The 24498-nt window shown below is 35.8% G+C and overlaps 2 protein-coding genes across 4 annotated transcripts; both read left to right on the top strand.

Moving 5' to 3' along the window:
• The first annotated feature begins 5899 nt into the window (after positions 1 to 5899).
• On the top strand, positions 5900 to 16294 carry LOC132632712 (uncharacterized). Of its 3 annotated transcripts, none has more exons than XM_060348759.1 (16): positions 5900 to 6192; positions 7047 to 7379; positions 7469 to 7554; positions 8972 to 9126; positions 9643 to 9707; positions 9852 to 10046; positions 10198 to 10252; positions 10852 to 11067; positions 11372 to 11484; positions 11790 to 11979; positions 12187 to 12246; positions 12323 to 12577; positions 12996 to 13254; positions 13330 to 13535; positions 13931 to 13981; positions 15577 to 16294. In XM_060348759.1, the coding sequence occupies exons 2-16, from the start codon at positions 7117 to 7119 to the stop codon at positions 15865 to 15867; spliced, it is 2460 nt and encodes an 819-aa protein (XP_060204742.1). In that variant the 5' UTR covers positions 5900 to 6192; positions 7047 to 7116; the 3' UTR covers positions 15868 to 16294. The 3 variants fall into 3 exon arrangements, with proteins under 3 accessions (XP_060204742.1, XP_060204741.1, XP_060204743.1); XM_060348758.1 differs by having other exon boundaries at positions 6935 to 7379; XM_060348760.1 differs by lacking the exons at positions 5900 to 6192; positions 7047 to 7379 and adding an exon at positions 7632 to 7758 and having other exon boundaries at positions 7485 to 7554.
• A 611-nt stretch (positions 16295 to 16905) lies between these two features.
• On the top strand, positions 16906 to 23509 carry LOC132632711 (pentatricopeptide repeat-containing protein At1g74850, chloroplastic). Its single transcript, XM_060348757.1, has 5 exons — positions 16906 to 19022; positions 19706 to 20020; positions 20208 to 20315; positions 22714 to 23038; positions 23186 to 23509. The coding sequence occupies exons 1-5, from the start codon at positions 17203 to 17205 to the stop codon at positions 23234 to 23236; spliced, it is 2619 nt and encodes an 872-aa protein (XP_060204740.1). The 5' UTR covers positions 16906 to 17202; the 3' UTR covers positions 23237 to 23509.
• The last annotated feature ends 989 nt before the right edge of the window (positions 23510 to 24498 follow it).

Below are 24498 nucleotides of genomic sequence, written 5' to 3'. Positions count from 1 at the left end.
TCTTAGCAATTTAAATTGCCTCTTGTGAGTCACAATATAAAGAAATTAGTGTTGCTAGTTCCCCCACAATGGCACATCTGCCAATATTGGAGATAAAAATCATCATATACAAATAATAACACGTAAGTTATTTCAAGACTAATATATGCACCTGCAACACTCTTTTTAAAGCATTCTCAAAGATGCAAATCACATTTTTCATGATGAATATTTTCTCATTTCATTAATCTCCACTATTTTGAGAATAAAATAAAATATTTTACTCGTGAAAATGTATCACACATTAATAAAGAAGTTTTAGGTAAAAGTTAATTTTACCTTTTCATCTCTTGAGTTAATTTTACCTTTTCATCTCTTGAGTTTGACAAGTAGAAAAGTATTTTACCCTTTCAACTCACAATAGGGTTAGTAGAGAACTTCTATATTGATATTCGTTGATTTTTCAATTCTTTATCACCTTGAGATCCACGAAAGAAATGTAATATATCTTTCCACCTCTAATTGTGTTCTTGAAATCAATCAAGTCCGAATGCACTGGTTCAACCAATTATGTTTTTCTACTAGTGACAATCTTAAAGCATTTTGCTATGTTTTGCTTCTACACAAATTGGGCACTTAGAAAATTCATCAACATTCATCGCATGAATTAAATCCATATTTCTATATTTTTATACAGAGGCAATATTAACATGACCTAGCCTACCCGTCACAAATCAATAGACTCAGCAATATAAGCAGATTTGAGAGTACTTTTCATTATTGATGAATTATCACTCTTTAAAGGAGGCATATTTTCAAAAATCCTAGCATTAATGCTTTATTTCAACTATAGTGGTGTGCTCAATTACATCACTACTAACAACAAGAAGGCATATCCAATAAACATACAATCATATGTTTTCGAAACTACTTTTTTTTCCTCTTAGGTTCAGGTGACATAACCTTAGCAAGATGTCACTCACTTACAAATATTTCAGGTTGGACGAATAATATTTCAATTTATAAAGGGGTTTTCTAGTTTCTTATACTCCGATTGTGTATTTAGCAAGCATATAAAATAGCTTCTCCTAAAAAAATTATTCAGTGGACAAGTTCAAAGAAATCAATCAAGCAAGTTTCTAGCATTTTCATTCATGACTAAAAACATTTACCACAACTAAATCACGACTACATTATCATTTGCAAAAAAAAAAAAATGATTTTCTTAATTAAAAACATTCTCAAAAATAAATCTTTACTCCAACATTTCCTAATAATTCCACATTAATCAAATTGGTTCAAATATTAGGAACATCCAACACCTCAGTTAAAGTCAATATTTTTTCAGATGAGAGTTTGATTTTTTTTCCCCAAGAACTTGAGTAATTCTTGAATCACTAAAATAAATAAATTCTTCTCCTTCAACTTGGGCGTAGAATACAAAATAATTTTAGTTAGCACAAATGCGCCCAACAACACCAAAGTCTAACACCCAGTTTCTCACATTGGCCACAAGATTCACTCGTGAAAGGACCAAAAAATTTATATCATCCATTTTAATTAAATTTATTTTTGATTTAACGGGATAATCATTTCTCTTGAATCTAAGTCTACGTGAGGTGGGGGGTGGGGGGCATAATGCCCTAGTTTTACATCCACAAAATAACTAATTATCATTGAAGGTTTGACAACTAGCTTTGGGTTTGCAACCATATTCCATAAAATTAACTTTCACAACAATACCAAAGTAACCAAGTAATCATGAACAAAATCACTATATGGGGACATGCTATATCTTTATCAATAAATAAAAATAAAGATACTAACCTGTCTACTTTAATAGAAAAACTGCTTAAGCAAAATTCCTGCTATCATCGAAACAAAAACACAATTTCAGCAAGTCTCTCTTTCGTTATGACTGCAGCTTTGAGCCTTTGACAACCATGAATGGATTATACAAGCTAATGATTCCCACATATTCAAACACAGTGAATCACCCATAAGCATTATATTCTTTCAATAATAAATACCTTTTAGTTTTTGTTATGCCACAGTTATTTGATTTTCACCAATTTTTCAATCATGCAAACTCAGACTTTTTCATGCCAAAAGTTTCTGACCTTTTTGTTTTTCCTCCACCCCCCACAACTTTTAAAATTAAATAAATTTTTTATTCACTTGTGGGGAAGTTAAAATATAATAGGCTCATAAACATGTTATAAGTTAACACCAAAAATCAACCAACCAAGAGAAGAAACACAATTTCAAATGAACAGGAATTCTTTCTCTTTTGAATTTTGTTGAGATCTAACTTCTCAAATTAAGGCATCTATCAAAGGGAATCCAATTCATACATTCTTTTTTCGTTACCACATTATTTAGAGAGGAAATAAAAATATTTACTTTCCATCACCAGAGTATGTATAGAATTATCTTACCTCTCTATGTGATACTGATCAATATTGTATAAAAGAAAATCACTTTCAAATTGTTGGAAATATTAACAAAAGGATAGAAACAACTTATCAGATGAACACCGCTGCGTCGTGGCAAGCCACTACCTTGAAAGCGATTTCGGACCGACTCTGATACAAATCGATTAGCCCGTTCGCTCCCCAAGGTTCCACAACACTTCCAAACACTTACACTAGTGGCTGAAAGTTTAAAGTTTTACAAAAACAATTGCCCAGAAACAACTCAAGAGGAAAAGATGATGAGAAGGAAATTTTCTGTGTGTAAACAATTCACCAAGAAGAGAGGATATATAGGCTGAAAATCTAAAAGGTCAAAGAAGAAATTGATGAGCCACTAGTCTGGCCATTAAAGAGGACTTAATGACCATTAACCTGACCATTTAAGCCGGCCATAAATTAGCCATTCAATGGAATTGAAAAGTGGAGAAAAATAATTTATTTGTACTTTGCATTAGACAAAGTTATTTCTAACATATATATGAATCTATACTATCAATTTCGCTTCATTTAGATCATATGTGTGCTTATACCAGCACATCATAACATATTATATGAGGTGAAGATTTGTGTTGCGACATTCCCTTCTTCAAATTGTTAAAAGTAACAATATCAATAAATTTCTATGGATAGAGTTCATATTCGTTACAATATCATCATTATACGAATATCTTGTCTTGAATATTACTCCCTCCATCTCAAATTATCTGTCGCTTTTTTATTTTGCACGCCCGTTAATAAATACAGCATTAATGAGGAGGGTTTTTGACTTACTTTATTATTATTTATGTCTAAGTTATAATTTATCTCCATTAAATGTTTACTCTATTTATGACAAAAACTATATTAAGAGTTAAACGGAGAAAAAATAATTAATTATGATTTAAACTTCTAAAATAGTAAATAATTTGAAAAAATTACTTTTAATAATTACGATAGATAATTTAAGACGGAGGGCCAACGTGTCAAAGCAAATTATTCCCGATGACAAAAGACAAAAGAAACAAAAGTTGCTGTTTTCAATAATGGTGAACCTTTAATGCTCATCCCTATTTCGTTTGACTTAGGACAGAAGTACTCCTAGCAAATGTCTTCAACATCGTTGATTGTGGGGTTTGAACACGGCAACAAGGGTTCAGATTTTTTCGCCGCTATGAGATTTAGGGTGTGTTTGGTCTGGAGGAAAACATTTTAGGAATTTTTACGCGTTATAGCTACTTTTAATATATAATTAGTGATAATAACTACCTTTTATTTTAATTACTAATAATAAGTAAATACTTTTCTAATTTAACTATTATAGCTACACAGTAACTTTCAATTACCATTTCACAAATACACCTAAAAATTAGCATCCCTAATCTCATATCCCCTTTTAATGGTAACAATATTAATCACTTAATATACATTACCATTTTCTCTCCTTTTTCATAAATTCTTGCCTTTTTAAAAAGGAAAGAATCTGTGAATGCCCAGTGAAATAGTCGTCTTCTTCCTCTCTTCCCCCTTCTACAAAAATTTCACTTCCATTCTCACCAATTAACAAGTTTTTTAGGGTTTTGAGAAAGTTTTTTAGGGTTTTGAGATGACGAAAAGTATATGTATTTGTGTATGTTCTATGATATAACTACCAATTGTTGTGGTTGGGGGAGTATTTTTGTAAGTTTTTCCTATATATTTGTGTATTTTGTTCAAATTAATTCCATTAGTTCATATAGTTTCAAATACACGGGTGACGCAAATACATGGTAAGTTTTCTATATATTTATGTATTTTGTTCAAATTAATCCCATCAAATACATGAGTGATGCAAATTGTTACTCACACAAATACATGAGATTTAATATAGAATACATGGGGTTTGATTGAAAACTTCAAATACATTAGTTATGCTATCAAATATATGGGTAAATAAAAAACAAAATCAATATTGAAAACTTCAAATACATTATCACTAAATACATGGGTGATGCAAATTGTTACTTACACAAATACATGGTATTTAATATAAAATACATGAAGTTTGATTGGAAACTTCAAATACATTAGTTATGCTATCAAATACATGGGTAAATAAAAAATGAAATCAATATTGAAAACTTCAAATACATTGGCTGTTGAATGTTTTCAAATTTTGAAATTTTGATTTTTACGTTTGAATGTTGAAGATTGGATGAAGGAATAGAAAACGGTTATAGAAAAGAAATCTAAAATCTGATTTTGTGGAAGAGTATGGTAAAAAATACCAATTAATAACTAACTAAATGATCCCACCGTTATGGCCTAAAATCAAGGGATATGTTTTCTTTTTTACTGTGTTTATATGAATTTACATGCATCAAATACATCTGAAAAAATACCTTAATTTGGGTAAATATAGCTATAAATGATAATATTTAAAAGGGTAGCTATAAATGACAGGAAACTACCATAAGATAGTCATTTGAGTAATTTTACCAACTTTTTATTGGAAGTGTTTTTCAAATTTTTCACGTTTTTATTACACCTTTCGGTTCATTTTTACTTATCCAATATTTCAAAAATAGATTTTTACTTTTACTTATCACTTTTAACATATCAAGAGAAGACAATTTTATTTTTTCTGTTTTACCCATAATATTAATTACTCACTGCTAAGCATTTTTCAAATTTAGTAAAAATATGCACCAATTAATATGGATACATTGATAAATTATACACTTCATTTATTATTTCAAAATATCGTGAAAAGTCCAAAGTGGACAAGTAAAAGTGAACAGAGAAAGTATATTTTTGAAAGTAGAAAAACAAGTTCCATGACATTTCAGTAAAAGTTCCATGACATTTCAAGTTTACTGTCACTTCCCCACCACACTATGCCTCCAACCCCCCACCTCTTGACTATCCAACCACCCGCCACCCCACCACATCCCAACCCCATAATGTGTTGCTAGATTACATATATATTCTCTTTGGATAATATTTCTTGCTTATTTAGCAAATAGTAGAAAATAACTACGAGCCCGTTTGGATTGGCTTATATAAGTTGTTTTCAATTTTTTTGAGTGTTTGACTGGTCAGCTTAAAGTCATTTTGTGCTTAAAATAAGCTCAAAAAAATAATTGGACCCGTTTGACTTAGCTTATCTAAAGCAGCTTATAAGCTGAAAACAACTTATAAGCCAAAAAAAATAAGTTGACCTACCCCAACTTATTTTTTTTGACTTATAAGCTGTTTTTTTTAAGTCCATCCAAACAGGCTCTAAGATACCACTCGTTTTTGAAGAAAACATTTTTCTTCGTTCCAAACACGCCGCCAACTTTTGCTTAAAACGCATTATTGAAAAAGTTCTGAAATGACTCATTTAGGAATAAAAAAAACCCTTCAATCAAGTTCATTTAACAGGGGTAGAACCGTCATTTAACAAAACATACAGGTGTCATTGGGAATTAGTAGCTGTTTTTCAGGTTCAATTCTAGGAAAAAACGAGGTCCCTGTCCCCCAAGCTCGTTTATTGATTTCCTCGTTCACATCTGTTTGTTCCACGCTCTCTCTAACTCCGATAGCCATCGCCGCCGCGTTCCCACACTCGCTACCGTCACTAATATCTCACAAAGTTTAAGCTTTTTTTTTTTTTACAGCTCAAACATCGTTGACTTACTAATTCCCCGTTTGGTTTGCTGAAAAAAGGAGGAAATAGGAAACTGCATTTTAGGTGTTTATTCCTCGTATATCAAAACCTCAATTGGATCACTTCCTGTAGGTGGGTTTTCTTGTTTTTTTTCGCGCACGCATTGTTTAGTTAATTCAAACTTCTGCATCTAAAAGATTTTATGAGGTAATTGTTGATAAGATTGAGTGGTGCATTTTCGATTTTTTTTTTTTTTAAATAGGACATGTAAAGTTGTGGGTTTTCTGTGAGTTGAATGGAGGGACATTTGGGGTTTTGTTTATGTTGTTGAATCTTGTTTTTTTTTGGGTGATTGATCAAAGTGATTTTAGTTAACTTGGTATTTTACTTTCTAATCTCATTCTTGATTCTTGTACAAAGATAGAGACTTTGCATCAGAAAGATGAGGTTCAAGGGGTTTTAGTGGGGCTTTCAGAATTTTTTGCATTCTGCATTAGGTTGTTGTAGAAGTACATTTTCTGAGTGCATGATATGTTTGCCAATATTGTATTTTCTTCAGCATAACAGCTGTCATAAACATTTGATGTATGGTGGTTGTACACGTGAATTGGCTTTTATTATCTCAGAGTTGTAAATGTGGATAGCTTTTTAACTTTGCTATATGCCTGATAATAAATGTCCTAGCTTGATCTTTGGTCCTTTGTAGTTTAGGGAAGTTTTTAACATGCCAAACTCTTTATTTTCTGACATCGGGTAGTATGAACTTGCGGCTGATCTTTCTTATTAGAGCCTGCTGTTTGCTCATCGAAACTTCCCCCCAGTAGGTTTTCAGGTTTTATAAGGGAGATCTTAACAAAAATCTTTACATACACAGGGATCTCCTGCGAAGGTCTTTGTTCCTAGACAGCTGGAGCAGGATTAGCTTTTTTTGCAAGTGAATTTACAAGACATTTTTGAGACTTGATTTGTGATATCTTGTTTCTGAGAGGAAATATATTGGGCTAATACTTGGGTGAAGGGAATTGGAGGGATGCAAATTTTTAGAGACCTCAATAGATGTCTGTTATATTACGGCGCCTTCGATGGATGATAGCTGGTGTAAATAAAGGAACACCAGGGACCCCTAGGAGGCTGCACAGTGCTGATGTGCGGCCTGTGCCTCTTTCGCCACTTTCACAACAGCAACAATTGCAACTACTCAAGTCCTATTACGAGTCAAAGTCCGAGCACAGAAAGCCTAAACAACCAATGTTGGAGGCTGTGCATGAGATCTCCATCTACATTCACCGGTTTCACAATCTTGACTTGTTCCAGCAAGGGTATGTGGATATCATGTTCCATAGTTTTATTCCTTCGGTAATTTGAGTATTGTACTTCTGTGGCCTTACAATTTTTTCCAAATATGCAGATGGTACCAGATTAAGATTACAATGAGATGGGAAGATGGTGATGATGGGTTATTAGGAACTCCATCCAGAGTCATCCAGTATGAAGGTAAATTTCTAGGCTATGACGAAACGGCCAAAGCACACAGCAGGCTACTAAAACCAGGATACTTTCAAATATTGCAGTCAATTACAGTGGGATATGGAAGTGAGAAAAATATCATCTTTGAGGAAAACTGGAGGACTCAATACTCTGAAATGCTTAAAGTCCCATTACTATGAATTTTGCTGTGCAAGATAAGAAACTGATGTGGTAGTTTTATGCGCTATGATAACTTTCTGATGTTATGTGCATTTGATTGTAATTTTCTTGATTCATTGCTGAGAACTAATCTTACAAGCATAGAAAACAATTTTGGTCATTACATTTCAGAAGATATATTAAGTGAGAACTAATTAAAAGGAAGATAGAGGTCATACATTGTCTATTGCACTAGTCTGGCATAATTGAAATTGCTATATTGCAATCCACCAAGATAATACACACTGGCCTATTCCCCTTTTGGAGAAATCAGAACCTTTGTTCCCCTTTCAGCAGTTCATAAAATTCATGGCGGTCATGGTTATGATATCTATCTTTTTTAACTTCACCAAAATTATTTATCCTTTTTAAGCGTTTCTACCTAAGGTGCCAAAGGCACGAAGAGTTTACTTGCTGTACCGTTAAGAAAGTTAGTTTATTGGTTAGTCTGACCTTTAGTCCTTTACAAGGTTCTAGAGACGATAATTAGTGCACCTGTTCGATGACTCTCCTTGATATTGTTCTCATTCTTGGACTCTTCTTTTCGTTTCTTGGTTCTCTTGACATTGACATTCATTCTGAAAGTTGACGGCTACTATTATTTTCACAATAATTCTGCAATTAAGCATCCTGTTCTGTGTTGTCTGGATAAGTACAGATTTTGTTCATAGTTGACCAGGGTAGTGGACAGAATGTATCCTTGTTGGCATTTCATGTATATACGCATGGTTGGTTGCTAGTTTTGAAAAACTTAACCAACAGTTTTTGCACTTATGGCTTTTATCTGTTTCCGTTTGCTGTTTTCACTAGAAATTTGTAAAGTAAACACTTAGTGGTCATAATCTTGTCTTCAACTCTCTTACGGAGAAGGGAAACAATCAGATGAGCTCTATGAAAAAGATCTTAATTTGAGAAGGGAGGAAGATGAGTTAGAATAAACTAGGTTATGTTAATGTTATCCTTTTCTTTCTTTCTGCCCATCTTTTTGATGGGTAACAAACTAGATTGTGTTTTGAATGGGTAGGTCTTTTTAATGTAATTGAGGACAGTTTGTCCTCATCTATAGTTAATTCTTGGGTTAAACAGAGGAGTCTAGGGAAATACATGTTGCAGATGCCCTTGCATGGGCACACACATAGAAAGCTTGCCATTGATAATATGATATAGCTTTTGTAGTAATGGGAGAACTTGTGTCTAGTGAGTAATACCTTTGTTTGGGTTGCAGCTCCTGATTTGGGTGCCGAAGATGTATATGGAGTATGGAGGATTGATGATACAGATCATAGTTTCTCCACACAGCCTTTCCGAATCAAATATGCAAGGCAGGATATTCTTCTCTCCATGATGGTCTCCTTCAACTTATCCCGGAGCAAACATGAGGTGATCTTTCTTGGCCTTAGCCCCATATGTAATTTCTCCCTCTCCCAGCTGAAGTATGTGTACACATTGTTCAAACATTTCAGGCATATAGGTTATTTGGAGAACCACTATATCGTTTTTTTTCTTTTTTTCTTTTAGGGTAGAAGGCTAGTAGATAGTATCGTTTATCCTTTCATATTAGTAGTCGCATTATCGCGATATAAGTTCTTGTGCTTTGATTTCTGCTACTATCTGTTATTTTCGGTACTTTGATTATCTTACTTTATCTGCCCCTTTGCAAACTGCTTCATCATGGCTTAGTCGCTTTAGTGCTTTGAATTTTTTGGCCTTATCTTACCTCTTTTTATGCTTTCTATTGAGCTGAGAGTCTTTCGGAAACAACCATCCTACCTTGGTAGGAGTAAGGTCTGCGTACACTCTACCCTCCCCAGACCCCACGTTGTGGGGATTTCACTGGGTTGTTGTTGTTGTTGTTTTTAAAATCTTACCTACTAATATGTACTTTGAAATTAGCAGGCTCCATTGACATCTGGTGTCATTCTGAAATTCGAGCTTTTCTATGCACCTATATTGGAGAACGGGTTAGTTGAATTTTTGAACTGTGTTTTTCTGCAGTTGCATCAAGAAATAATTCACAAAATTATTATTTCTAGTATTTTCTGATAAAAAAAAAAAAGCAATATATTCTGCATTCAGGATTAGTAACTGTATAACCTTCTGTGCAGGACTAGTCTGCAGGCTTCCTTGGATGCTTCTCCTGCTGCAGTCCATGAATTTCGTCTTCCATCCAAAGCTCTTCTAGGGTTGCACTCTTATTGTCCTGTACATTTTGACGTTTTTCATGCAGTACTGGTCGATGTGAGTGTGCACATCAGCCTTTTGAAAGGTGGTGTTTATACCTCCTCACAGAAGGTACCAAGGTTTGTCAAAGATCCCAATCCTTTACTGTTAAATTGAGTACTTAGTGAGATCATACCATAGTTATATCTGTTTCATGTGGTTGCTGTTTAATTTGAGTGCCACATTTTATTATAAGAGGGTAGTAACTAAATTTATGCTGGACCTTTTCAGCGAGCCTCGTGTGGATGAAGATAACGATAATGAGGATTACGATCTGGAAAAACAAGTATGTGCTCTTCCTGACTTTAGATTACTGAGTTCAGACAAAAACCTGGTATTTAAGTGGAGAAGGATAAAGGGATGGATCCACTACCACTGAGTTTCAAACAGTGGCCACTGTCCCTCGGGGATTTCTGCGATTAGTTTTGGAAGATAAAATAGTTTTGTTTATAGGTTTTCCTAAAACAAAGAGGAAAAAGGTTTACCTAAAACAAAGAGGAAAATTTTGTGACAGAATTGCATACTCTCCGTTCCAGTTTATATGACAACATTTCCTTTTTAGTCCTTTCTAAAAAGAATGACAACTTTCTAAATTTTGAAACTATTAAACTTAAACTTCCCATCTTACCCTTAATGAGAAGCTTTTATAGTAACACAAATATTATGGAATGCTTAAGACACTAAGTTTAAAAAGTCTTGTAGCCCCACAAATGTTATGACATTTTCTTTATCAGGCGAAAATGTTATAGCATGTTTATAACTACAGGTTCAAAAGTCTTCCATTCTTTCTTAAACTCGGTGCCTATTCAAACATTGCCACATAAATTGAAATGGAGGGAATATCTATGTGGTTCTCCAGCATTTTCTTATCATATCTTGTAACAGGAAATGCTTATTAAAGGCCTTTCAAGTGCGCGTGACATACTTTTCGAGGAGCTACAAAAAATTAGCAAGGCCATAAATCAGTCTATTGATTTTACTGATTTTACTGACAAGTTCGATGATACACAAGGGTCCCAATTTCCTCCTAGTGCAGACACAAACTTGATGAATGATAAGGCTTTAAGAGAAGTGCCAAGCAAGATGCCGAATGGCACCAAGGTCTTATCCTCATACTGCAGAATCTTTTTCTGATTTTCATTACTTTAATATTGATCTTGGTGCGTCTTCAAATTTAATATCCGACTTTGCTTTCTAAAATAGAAAAGATTTAATATCCCACTTAGACAGAGCGTTGCTATGAATTCAGCTGTATGTTTGTATTTTTAACTTCCTTTTTCACAAAAGTTCGTACCTTTTTTGGATATTCCTACATAATAAGTTAGATATTAACTTGGGAGTTGGAACTGAGGGAGGACTGCCCTTCTATACCTTATTAATTCTTACTCTTTATGTTCTTAAGCAGAAACTAGAAGATGGGGTTCTCCAGTCTCAATCTAAGGATGCCGTACTCCAGTTGTATCATTCCCTTGGCAACCAAGTCTTTTACTTATGGAGTATGTTTATGAGGTTTCACAGGTTTGTTTCCATTTACATTTACACTACTTGTACTCAGTGAGCTTATGTTATTTTGCCCCTCAGACTTTGCAGATTAATGCATCATTTGGATAAGTAATACGTATTTAGTAAAGTGAAAAAGAAAGACGACTACCTCATTTTAAGCTTTAGATACCAGTCAATGCATCATGCACCTCAATTAGTCTATCCATGGACAAGATCACGCGTAAATATCTTTGTATCTAGGGTTTGTCATTTATGGTTAGTGCTGTACTGCTGTACTGCTGTTTCTTGATATCTTAAACTGGTTCTTGATTTTCCTTTAGGACTCATAAGACATCAATTATGGATTTTCTGCGTGAGCAATGGGCTATTGATCGTAGAGCTGAATGGTCAATATGGATGGTTCATTCTAAAGTTGAGATGCCTCACCAATACATAAGTAGTGACATTGATAGCTCTTCTTACAATGGTTCCCGTGGGAGAGCACCTGTTATGCGGAAGATAACTGAGGATGTAAGCATATCTACACTTCTGATTTGCTATAATCTTTGTCGTTTCTTTTCCTTCTTTTCTTTTTGAACATTATATCTATATTGCAGCCAATTCTGAGTTGTTAAAGATGAGAATCATTCTATATGTTTTAACTGTTCAAACAAAATAAAATCATTCTATATGTTGTAGTGTAGTATTTAACTTGAACTGTCCTTCTGCTCTGTGCAGCCTGGACAGACTGCAGCTATGCGAGCTGAGCTTCATAGGAGAAGTATCGCACAAATGAGGGTTAGTACAATCTAATATAATGGTCGGTGTAATATCTTCACTGATGGATTGATGAATTAGCATTGGTTCATTGCAGATCAACAGTCGATCTATCCAAGACATGCACATATTTGGAGATCCATCGCGTATCCCAATTGTAATTATAGAGCGTGTTGTCAATGCACCTATGAGGTCAACAAGTGGAAATTCATACTTCATCCAGCGGGAGCCAAAAGATGTAAATAGCTTGCTAGTTGAGGCACATGCTAAAGGCACAAAAAAGATTCATGGGGCTTCCCCTGGTCAAAATGGCCGTGTTTTGAAGATTGTGGTTTTTGTCCATGGATTCCAGGCAAGTTGATCGTCCTCAGCATCAAATAGAGTAATAATCCTGTTGTTTGTTTTCGGCATATGTCCATGTAATTGTCTTTCTTGTTCTCTGTCAGAAAGCACCTCTAGTTCCTTGTTTGAAAGCATGACATACTTGTTTTTTCAACATTGTTTTTTTCATTCAACTCTATGTTACAATTTGATCAAAATACAGTTCATTAATTGCGTTTTTGAATTAACAAAAATGACAGTAGTTGAAATAAATCGTTCAAGTTTTGAAAAAACATCTTCGATCAACCATTGAAGTGAATAAGAGCACCCTATTCCATGTCAACCCGCAAGGTTGTTTTTTGAAATCCTGTGGTGTGTGATGACCTGTTTTTCAGTGAGTATTTTGCTGACAATCCTTTCTAACACTAATTGGAGAGCATTTATTGCAGGGACATCATTTAGACTTGCGCCTTGTTCGGAACCAGTGGCTTTTAATAGATCCCAAGATAGAGTTTCTAATGTCAGAAGTTAATGAAGAAAAAACGGCAGGAGACTTTAGAGAAATGGGCTTAAGGCTGGCACAAGAAGTAACATCTTTCATAAAAAAGAAGATGGACAAAGCCTCGAGATCTGGAAATTTGAAGAGTATTAAGCTAAGTTTTGTTGGACATTCCATTGGGAACATCATATTAAGAACAGCTTTAACAGGTTTGAACTCTGTAATCTCAGCGGTTTTCTTCAACTAACTATCAATATTTCTTAGATTTTGCGCTTCTTTTGCAGAAAGCATCATGGAACCATATCTCAGATTCCTTCACACATATGTTTCTGTATCTGGTCCACATCTGGGTTACCTATACAGTTCAAATTCTTTGTTCAATTCTGGGTTGTGGCTCTTGAAGAAGCTCAAGGGCACACCATGCATACATCAGCTTACATTTACAGATGATCCTGATCTCCGGAACACGTTCTTGTACAAACTTTGCAAGGTACTATATGCTATAGTTAGTACTAATTTTGGTTGAGGGTATTGGTGCAGCTGTCAAAATGACTGCTTCACCAATTCATTACTTTTTTTTTTGTTGCTGAAATTCATGGCTAGTTAAGGGTGGGAAGAAGATTGACCACTTAGTCATGAATTTCAGATGGAATATCTATTTTCCTTTATTTTATGACATGCTTGTGGTTATCTTTCTTATTCAATCAATTAACCAGACCTCCATCCCCAAATCATTTTTTCTTTATCGGTTCTTTTGAATTTGGTAGCTCGAAAAGAGATTTCAAATATTCAGTATGCCTGATTTGATCTTATCAATCTGAAAAAAGGCAACATTAGCTGTGATTATTAGCAAGATTACTAACAATCCTAGTTGTGTTTTTCCAGCAAAAGACCTTGGAGAATTTCAAGAATATTGTTTTGTTATCTTCACCTCAGGTATTTATCATTTTCTTTTGCTGGCTTTCTGTTTTTTACTTTCTTGCGATGGTTCATTCTGATTATAGAATACAAACTCATTGGAGCTTTTTGCTCTTGAGTATTTTATACGTCAGCCAGAATATAATAGAACTGAAATTGAGTCTATTATCATGAGAGAATTTGGTTTGAGAAACAATCTCTCCGTATGAGAATTGATGTGCTTTATCAAAGAATTATAAGGTATATTTCCGTTATATTAAGTGTCTGCAGCCCCCAGGGCTTTGATCTAGTGGTAAGAGCACAACACGTGATGAGTAGATTAGGCACACATCACAGGTTCGAACCCGGCTGCACACAAGAAGCCTGGTATTTAAACGGAGAAGGATAGAGGGGCGGGCCCATTATCTACCGAGTTTAGAACCGTGCACCACTAGCCTCGAGGATTTCTCGGTTATTAAAAAAATGTATATATAGTAGGCTCTGCGAAAGGACAAGAATGTTGCTAAGAAAATGTTTTAGTCAGGTAATGTCGAACAATGGTTTTCAGGCTCAAAAGAAAGATAACTTTTTCTTTTTAAAAGGGAAGAGAAGTTGAATTTCTCTTCAGCTATAACGGTAAAAGTTACTTGTCGAGTCTTTTAAGTAACATACAGTGTTCGAATTGCACTGGTAATTTCTGATTGAAACATAATTTTCTTTGGAAAAATCTGAGCCATTGGTTACTAAGATAGAAAGCTGAAATGATCCATGGCCCTTATATTCATACGGCATTCTAGACTAAGTTTAACAAGCTTGGCTTCTGAGTACTATCTCCTCATATAACTGAACTAATTGGTTGAACCAAGAGTAACGCTCATGGTGGTCTTATGGCAGATAATTTGTGTGAGCTAACCACAGTATGAATGCTGACATTATGTTCTATTGCTTGTATTAGTTTGGTGAGGTCATCTTATGTGTTGCATTTACCAAAAATGTGGTATCATCTTATGTGCTGTATTTAAAGAAAGTTCATTGAATATTTTAATTCACAACCCTCATTGGTAGTGAGAACCCTTAGTGTTCTATAGGAAGGAACTTCTCTCATGCAGGGTATTTAGTGTTAATATCTTAAACCTTTAAACTGAAAAAAGAAAGAGAAGCACATTTCTATGCAGTAAGTCGTTAACTTGTTACTGCTAACCTCTTTGCAAGTTGCAGTTTTAAACACCAATTGCGACATTTTTGTTTCCATCTCTCGGAGCTTCTTATGTGGTACTTTATTTGGAGCATGTTTTACATGTTGCTAGTTTCAACTGTACAGCTAAAGTTTTAATTAGGCTACTACTATGGATTCTCTTTTCACCTAGACTTGTACCTTCTCATTCATCCTGAAAAGTGAATATTTTAACGTGTAGCTGTCGTCCGAGCCACCATTAAGTATACTTTGCTCGGAAAAAATAATAATTGAGAAAAGCATTGTAATTGAAGCAATTTTGGTGATTCTAAGTTGTCTCACTGCACTGCTCAAGAGAACTGTCTCAAATGTGCAGTTCTTTGAGATTATTATCTTTCTTATTGTCCAGGCCCTTTTTTCCCCAAATCTCATCGCATGATGGCTGATTCTATCTTTTCAGGATGGTTATGTTCCATATCATTCTGCAAGAATCGAGATGTGCCAAGCATCTTCAGGGGACAACTCAAAAAAGGGTAAAGTATTTCTGGAGATGCTGAATGATTGTTTGGATCAGATACGTGCTCAGTCATCCGAGCATAGAGTGTTCATGAGGTGCGATGTCAACTTTGATACAACATTGCAAGGAAGGAACTTGAATACAATTATCGGAAGGGCTGCTCATATAGAGTTCTTGGAGTCGGACACTTTTGCCAAGTTCATAATGTGGTCATTCCCTGAGTTGTTTACATGACTTTTGGGCCGGGTCAATTTCTTCATAACAACTGGACTCCCATCTCCTGGAGCCTACTGCCTACCGTGCTACTCCAACCTCAACTTATGTGCATAAAATGGCTACGGTTCTAGGATCTCAGGGCCTCGGCACACTTGGTGACCATGAATATGCCTGATGTGGTAAGTCATTTGCTGCGAGCTGATTTTGGTGAAGCTGCGCAGCTTAGCTGTGTTGTAACTCTATAGCCCAGTTACAGTGACAGCGAATGTAGGAAAGGGTAACACGACTAATCCGCGTTTAGTGGACATGACAATATTGTTGGACTTCGAACTTCGTAGTATCAATATGTTGTGCAGTATTAGAATTAATCACCAGGTATAACGAAGAACAATTGTAGCCTGTCTCAGTTAGACAAGTTATTTTTAATATTATCAGATTATATTCTTATCGGGCGCTAATGTTTCAAAGTTGAGTTACAGATTCCACTTTTTTCTTACACAAGCAAATAAAAAAAAAAGGAGAGGAGAAAATCAGTGCTTATGGTGGAGGCATTTAATTTACTTTCTAGCACTTTTATATAAAAGAAGCAATGGCATAACATCATGGAGATTACCACGAACTTGTTATGGAAAGGACCTTAGGCATGAGAAGAAAATTGCTTAAGAGATTATTCCTCAATCAATGTTAGATTTAACTGGATTACTCATTTCCGTTCTAGTACAATAGAATTATGAAATGCTGATTTTCCATAAAGATTTTGAAGAAACCATTACTTACTACTATTTTTTATGGAGAAATATTTGAATAATTTATGTTGAGTTTGTTTGAGAAACATTTGCAATATAACAATTGAAATATGAAAAGGCACCAAATTACATAAAGAACGATATCTTAGATTTGTATGAGATAGTTTACACGAAAAAATCGGATGGACAAAAAGGGCTATGAGTACTCTGTGCCTAATATTAGTAGTCCAAATAGTTTTTTATTTCACCCCCTTTCCTCAGGTTTCCCACAACCTTTGAGTCGGAGGTAGAGAGTGCTGCCATCTTATCGAAGTTGAAAATAAAAGTAGATGGAGAACACAAAAGATAAAATAAAAAACAAAACAAAAATGGGAAGGTTAATTAAAAAGAAGAAAAATAAAATAGACAAAGGGACTAGAAATAGGGAATAAATTTACAGTTATTTTAGGTAGTATAGTTCCGTTATTATCCATAGCTCCCATTATCCACGTGTCCTTCAACTGCTTCTCCTTCCAAACGCACCTTAAACCTTACATCCTTTTCTTCCATTTCTCCGGTAACTTCCACCGTGCTCCGCCACTTCACAACACATGTTAAATTGACCAAAATGTCCCTCACATGCAACTCGTTCTCCCCAGTCCTCACCCCAATCCCCCCTTCACACCGTTACCTATTTCCGTCCAAAATCCCAACTTACAAAAACCTCACCGGGCCCCACCGCCGTCTTCTTTTAACAGTCTCCGTTAGAGCTAAACCTAAAGACCTCATCTTAGGCAACCCAACAGTTACCGTCGAAAAAGGCAAATACAGTTACGACGTTGAAACCTTAATCAACAAACTCTCAAGTCTCCCGCCACGTGGAAGCATTGCGCGTTGTTTAGATACTTTCAAAAACAAGCTTTCTTTGTCTGATTTTTCCTTAGTTTTCAAGGAATTTGCGGCGCGTGGTGATTGGCAACGTTCATTGCGACTGTTTAAGTATATGCAGAGACAAATATGGTGTAAGCCTAATGAACATATTTATACTCTTATGATTGGTATATTAGGTCGTGAAGGGCTTCTTGATAAAGCCTTTGAGATATTCGATGAAATGCCAACTCACAGTGTGGCAAGAACTGTATTTTCTTATACTTCGATTATTAATGCTTATGGAAGGAATGGACAGTATGAAACTTCACTTCAATTGCTTGAAAAAATGAAGCAAGAAAACATAGTTCCTAGTATATTGACTTATAATACGGTTATTAACTCGTGTGCTCGAGGTGGGTATGAATGGGAGGGTTTATTAGGTTTATTTGCTGAAATGCGACACGAGGGTATTCAACCGGATTTAGTTACGTATAATACTTTGTTAAGTGCTTGTTCGAGTAGAGGGTTAGAAGATGAGGCGGAGATGGTTTTTAGGACGATGAATGAGGCGGGTGTTTTGCCTGATGTAGCTACTTATAGTTATTTGGTGGAGACTTTTGGGAAATTAGGGAAATTGGAAAAGGTCTCGGAGTTGCTTATGGAAATGGAGGCTGGGGGTACGTCGCCTGAGGTTACCTCATATAATGTGTTGTTGGAGGCTTATGCGCATTTGGGGTCTATGAAAGAGGCTATGGATGTGTTTAGGCAAATGCAGGCAGCTGGATGTGTGGCTAATGCAGAGACTTATAGTATTCTGTTGAATTTATATGGGAAAAACGGGAGATATGATCAGGTTAGGGAGCTTTTCCTTGAGATGAAAACGAGTAATACAGAGCCGGATGCGGATACATATAATATTCTCATCCAGGTGTTTGGTGAAGGTGGTTATTTTAAGGAGGTGGTAACATTATTCCATGATATGGTTGAAGAGAAGGTAGAACCAAATATGGAGACTTATGAAGGGTTGATATATGCCTGCGGTAAGGGAGGGCTTCATGAAGATGCAAAGAGGATTCTGCTGCATATGAATGGACAAGGTCTGGTGCCTAGCTCTAAAGTATATAATGGCGTAATTGAAGCTTATGGACAGGCGGCGCTTTATGAGGAGGCAGTCGTCGCCTTCAATACGATGAATGAGGTAGGAAGCAGGCCAATGGTGGAGACTTTCAATTCTCTGATCCATGCATTTGCTAAAGGGGGACTTTACAAAGAATCTGAAGCAATATGGTTTAGAATGGGCGAGGTTGGAGTTCCCCGGAACAGGGATTCTTTCAACGGTATGATTGAAGGGTATAGACAAGGAGGTCAGTTCGAAGAAGCTATAAAAGCTTACGTTGAGATGGAAAAGGCAAGATGTGATCCAGATGAGCGGACGCTTGAGGCAGTTTTGAGTGTCTACTGCTTTGCAGGCCTAGTTGACGAAAGTGAGGAGCAGTTTCAGGAAATTAAATCACTGGGTATTCAGCCTAGCATCATTTGCTGCTGTATGATGCTGGCAATTTGCGCAAAAAGTGAGAGGTTTGACTTTAATTTCCAATCAGCTGATTCTTCACATTTTAAAACTTGATATTGTTCTATGAATCTCACATTGGTGCCTCAGAAATGGTTCTTTAGATAATTGGAACCCATTTGTGTGCTGTCTTTCAACTTGCTACGATATAGCTTCTTGTTTCTTTTTTTTTTTTTTTTTTTTTGAGAGAAGTGACATGTGATATAGTTTCCTGTAAGATCACTTCTAAAGGTATTAAGTGGAAATACTTAATTTCTACAATTTGCATACTCAAAAAATGCACAGGAGTTAAAATGATTGACTAGTTGTGTGCACTGATGGAACTAGTGGATTTTAACTTCCCATCCATAAATTTCATGTAGTTTCTTTTTCTACCTTATCTTTTTTCCTTTTCATACTACTTCAGGATTTGTGCATTTTGTACTTCCTTGCATTGCTCATTATTTGCAGAATCTTCCTTGCTGGCAAGAATTAGGCATTAGGGTGTAAGTGGAGCTTAGCCTCTGTCCTAAAGCTACTACCATAGATTATGCCATGAAATTGAGCTGGTCCTAGTCTAATTTGGTAGTTGATGCTTGGACGCTCTTAAAGTTGGTGTATGAATTCCTGTGAATTTGTGCATGACTGGAGTGACTTCTTTCCGTTTTCTTCCAATGTCCTTATATGTTTTGTCTTATAATTCTGTTATTAGGTGGGATATGGCCCGTGAATTATTGAACGATATGAGGACAAACAAGACTTCTGATATGCACCAAGTTATTGGACAAATGATTCACGGAGATTTAGATGATGAAAATAATTGGCAGATGGTTGAGTATGTCTTTGACAAACTCAAGTCAGAAGGATGTGGTTTGAGCATGAGGTTCTACAACACTCTTATAGAAGCACTTTGGTGGTTAGGCCAGAAAGAAAGGGCTGCAAGAGTGCTGAATGAAGCAACAAAAAGGGGGCTATTCCCTGAACTGTTTCGAAGAAACAAACTTGTGTGGTCTGTGGATGTTCACAGGTACTCGTTCTTCTTAGGGTTATTGGTGGCACTACTTTTAAATTGATTTCTTCTCCACTTCAACCTTCCGCAACTCCCTATATTATCAAATAGTGCTACCATAACTGTTTCCTGGCAGGAATTAGTGAAAATGGGTGTATATACAATAGTTATCCGGCGTTTCTCTAATTATTGTCTATTGTTTTAGGATGTGGCCTGGTGGTGCATGCGCTGCAATATCAGTTTGGCTCAACGATATGCAAGAGTTGTTTCATAAAGGCGAGGAGCTTCCCCAACTGGCTTCTGTTGTAGTCGTGTAAGTGCTTTTGCCTCATTGCTTTGTCAGTGATCATCTCCTTTTTGTGATGCCATCTTCCTATTACTTTCTGGGGTTGGAGGGCGTGGGTGTAGATTGATCAAGCAACGTAAGTGCTGGAACCTGCTTTTTCGGCATGGACGAAGACGTCCTTTAGGGGCCTTTACAATTATTTGCTTCTTACTGTAAAGCCAAAGGGAAAGAAGGGTACTAATCATCACCTAGCAGCATGAACACATGCTTATTACAAGTCCATTATTGTTAAATCTGTTTCCATATGTTCCAACATGTAGAAACGCCAATTGTCATATTGATAATTTGAGAAAATTTTCACTGTCCATTTATGTTATTTTAGTTTGACCAGAGGTAGGGAAGGAAATTTGATCCAGTTAGTAGTTTAGGATTTGTGCGGGATTTCCTTGAAATATCAATTGAGTTGCCTATATCATGTGGCTAATCACAGTTTTTGTCTTTATATTTCTTGTATGCGTTCACTTTTAGACTAGAATACCAAATCAATTGTATCTTACACTAACATAACTTTCCCTTGAGAAAATTCTAGCCAGCATATGCATGGCATTTGAAGAAGACTATGAAAGAGAGGAAGTAGGGAATTAAACGAAATTCAAGGAAAATATGACAAAAAACCTGACTAATAAAGGAATACCATAATACACCCAAGGGTGTGGCCTGGTGGTCAATGAAGTGGGTTGAGCAACATGAGGTCTCAGGTTCAATTCCTACAGAGACAACACTAAGTGATTTTTTCCCATCTCTTTTGGTCTTGGTGGACAAAGTTACCTGGTACCTGTTGTTGGGTAGGGGGTGGACGGTATCTCGTGGATTTGTCGAGGTGCGCGTAAGCTGGCCCGGACACCACGGTTTCAAACTAAAAAAATAAAGGAATACCATAAGTTGACTTTTTTTTATATAGGTACTGGATTAAGTTGAAATTTATGTTTTAGAATGGGGAAACGTTGCTAATAGGCAATCTGTTAGCATGCTTTCCTTGCTTTAACTTAAGGACAAGAAATGGCTAGTATTCAAGGTTAGTCCCAAGAAAGCAAGCTAAATGGCTATGCCGATAAGAAGATGAAGCCTGATCGGGCCAAAAATGAAAGCAATCGAAGGCAGGGGTAGAGCATGTTCTATTTTTCTGAATCTTTCAAGATGAAAATAGAGGGATTGGCTGAACTTCCTCTATGCGGTTGCAGTAACACATGCGTCGATATACTTTCTTCTATTAGATTGTAGACGCCGAATTAGGGGGTTTTCCTCCATAATTTTGCCATTTGATTCGATCTACTGGGCTACTTCTATGTCAGCTATTCCTAGGATCAATATCAGAACTGAAAGCTATATATAAATTGTTTGAAAGCTTAATTGAAAGATTAGAACTGAACTATGAAGCATGGACACCAAATATGTGGTCATGTACTGGTTCATTGTGGTATCTGGCACTACCACACTTCAGATGGTGTCCCTTCTTTTTCATTTTTGGACAGAATCCTTGAAATTGGTCATAAAAAAGGAGAGTAAATGTGTCAATTGGCCCTAATTAATAATCCATAATATTTCTTGGAAAGTGGATTTTTCTAATGACTTACTTATCAAAAGGAAAAACGGTTCTTTAGGATGATATTGCTCATTGAAATACTGCATGGCTTCTTTCATGGTAATTATCGTGTTGCCACCAGGGCTTGGTTCAAGTGGAAAATGTTGAGGGACTTGTGACTTAGGTCACAGGTTCTAGCCTTGGGCCATGCAAACTGAGACTGATATTTAAGTGGAGAAGGACAAGCCCATTGTTCTCGAGTTTCAAAGGCTACCCTCTGTCCTAAGGGTTGGCCCAGGTCGGATTTCTCAGTCACTAAAGAATTATCGATGTGTTTGATGATTTATATATACTATATGTCATTTTTCAAATTGTAAAAGGGTTATAATTGGTATTACTTTTATGTTCTTATATGTAAATTATATTTTATTTAATTGAAGTAACTTCATCATCATTTGGTGAGGATCAACTAAACCAATCCATCATATCATATATGCCCTTCAACATGAAAACAACTAGAAATCTTTACAGAAAGTTAAGGAGTCTATGATCCTCACGTTGAAATTAGATGGTGTGACCCTCGTATGCCAACTCTGTCATTCTTTTTGGAATGGAGGGAGTAAAAATTAAAAATCTCCTAATATCTCAGGTAGCTGTAATTTTGGAAGTGTCTTATCTTCATGTGTAACTTGTTTCTCACCTAACAGTGGTGTCTACATAGCATAGGAAAATACTTAATAGTAATTAACTGTATTTGTAATGTATCTGGTTGTTTTTTTTTTTTTCTTCATATTTTCCTCTTTTCTTTCAATTAAATTTACATGATCGCTTTCTGTGAATCAGACGAGGTCAGACGGAGAAGAGTTCAATAACTAGGGATTTGCCGGTTGCTAAGGCTGCATATTCTTTTCTAAAGGATAATGTTTCATCATCATTTTGTTTCCCTGGGTGGAATAAGGGGCGGATAGTCTGTCAAAAGACTCAGCTCAAACGTACTTTTTCTAGTGCCGAAACATCCACAGAAGCTTCAAAAGGTGACAGACTAATTCCTTTAAGTAACACTCCCATTTCTCATTTGGGAAAACAAACATCCACGAGTAATGCAAAAAGATCAGAAAGTGTGAATGCCGACACTGAGAGAAGCAGGAGTTCAGATCCAGAACTCATGGCGAGCAGTGTTTGAGCAGATAATGAGATATTTAACGTGTTCTGCTTGACAACCTTGTTGAGCTTGCATTGGCTTTTGACACAGTTACCTGGCCCGTGCTCTAATTTTGATCTTTCTATGCTTTGGCATCACCTCCTTCAATTTCAGCTGCAGAAAAATGTCAAACAGGTGCAATCCTCTTATGAAGCAGCAGAGTGAGTGCTAAAAATTCATGTTGTTTTCAAAATTCTGGCACCCAGCTTGGAGGCGGGGACGGGTAATGGAAGAGATGGAAAGCATTAGCTTACACAGCTGGCTTATGTACACATGTATATTCAGGTGTTTTAATGCTAAAATGAATTTGGTTCTTCTGGGATATTTATATGTTGGATCTAGTGCATGCTGCCAATAATAGATATGGCATTTGTGTCCAATTTGTTGTATTAACACGATTGTGCTATATCAATCTAGTCATTAGCATTCTTCTTTCTAGAGTTAGCCTTGTTATCTCGGGTGCTCACCTTTATCTGGAGAATGGACTTTTACCAGGGTGTTCAAGCATAGTATTACTGATTCTCGTATGATGAATAATTCATTATATGCCATTCATCATAAAGAGTTTTGACAGCTATTATTTAGGTCGTGTAATCAAACATGTTTCATCTATGACTAATATTAGTGAAAGCTCCCACACCATATCAATAGTGTTGATCGTTTTATTTTTTGCGCAAATGCAATATGGTCTGGCAATGGTCATCTGATAAACTCGTGCCTCCTTAGTTATAGACTTGCAGATTAGGGCCTAGGCTGACGATGTAAACCAATGGAGTATAATTTTATATACTGTTTAGAGGTATCAACTATTTTCCTTTTTATACTTTTCATTGGAGTATGAAAGTTGTGAACACTATTCTGAGCATTTTAAGTTCTGTCTTGTGAAAAATGGAAGAATTGGTTTTCGAATGTACGCGCAGAAGTAAATTGTTTGGCCTTCCTATATCTTCCTATATTTTTTCTTTTGGACATATAACCGTTGGCTATGAATGAATATCAAACGAGACAGTATCTGGTCAACAAAATGAAACTTTCATTAATTATTACCACTCGTAGAGAGTTTCATAAGCATTAGAAAACCATAAAGAGAGAACATATTCAAATTTTGATAAAAATATTTGGAAGGTGCATTGCAGGGTTTATCTTATTCAGATACCAGAATTGCTTCAGGATATTTTACACACTTTAGGCTATGGGACTGTAGCTTTTGGGCTTTTTAGCTTATCGACTTTTGAAAAGCATTACTTTTGATGCAATTCCAAAGGTCAAAAATAGGACCTAGATGAAGAGGTTGAGTTTAGATTGGTTTTGTTCTTCAACTTGGTTAAAAGCCAAGTTCATTAATTTATACAAAAGTAAGAAAAGCAGAGATGATTATAACAAGCACTAAAGTTATTTCTTTGAGTTCTCAACCATCGGTTTGAAGT

This window comes from Lycium barbarum, chromosome 3, assembly GCF_019175385.1.
Source record: "Lycium barbarum isolate Lr01 chromosome 3, ASM1917538v2, whole genome shotgun sequence".
Classification (NCBI taxonomy): Eukaryota; Viridiplantae; Streptophyta; class Magnoliopsida; order Solanales; family Solanaceae; genus Lycium; species Lycium barbarum.
The sequence above is the reverse complement of the archived record's forward strand: the minus strand, read 5'-3'. Positions and strand labels throughout refer to the sequence as shown.

What these genes read in the sequence shown, in the direction of transcription:
- LOC132632712 (XM_060348759.1), top strand. Translation starts at nt 7,117, where the DNA reads ATGTCTGTTATATTACGGCGCCTTCGATGGATGATAGCTGGTGTAAAT. An exon ending in TGCGGAAGATAACTGAGGAT is followed by an intron (nt 11,980 to 12,186) that starts GTAAGCATATCT and finishes TGCTCTGTGCAG; the next exon opens with CCTGGACAGACTGCAGCTAT. An exon ending in TTTTGTTATCTTCACCTCAG is followed by an intron (nt 13,982 to 15,576) that starts GTATTTATCATT and finishes CTATCTTTTCAG; the next exon opens with GATGGTTATGTTCCATATCA.
- LOC132632711 (XM_060348757.1), top strand. Translation starts at nt 17,203, where the DNA reads ATGTCCCTCACATGCAACTCGTTCTCCCCAGTCCTCACCCCAATCCCC. An exon ending in ATTTGCGCAAAAAGTGAGAG is followed by an intron (nt 19,023 to 19,705) that starts GTTTGACTTTAA and finishes TTCTGTTATTAG; the next exon opens with GTGGGATATGGCCCGTGAAT. An exon ending in TGGTCTGTGGATGTTCACAG is followed by an intron (nt 20,021 to 20,207) that starts GTACTCGTTCTT and finishes CTATTGTTTTAG; the next exon opens with GATGTGGCCTGGTGGTGCAT.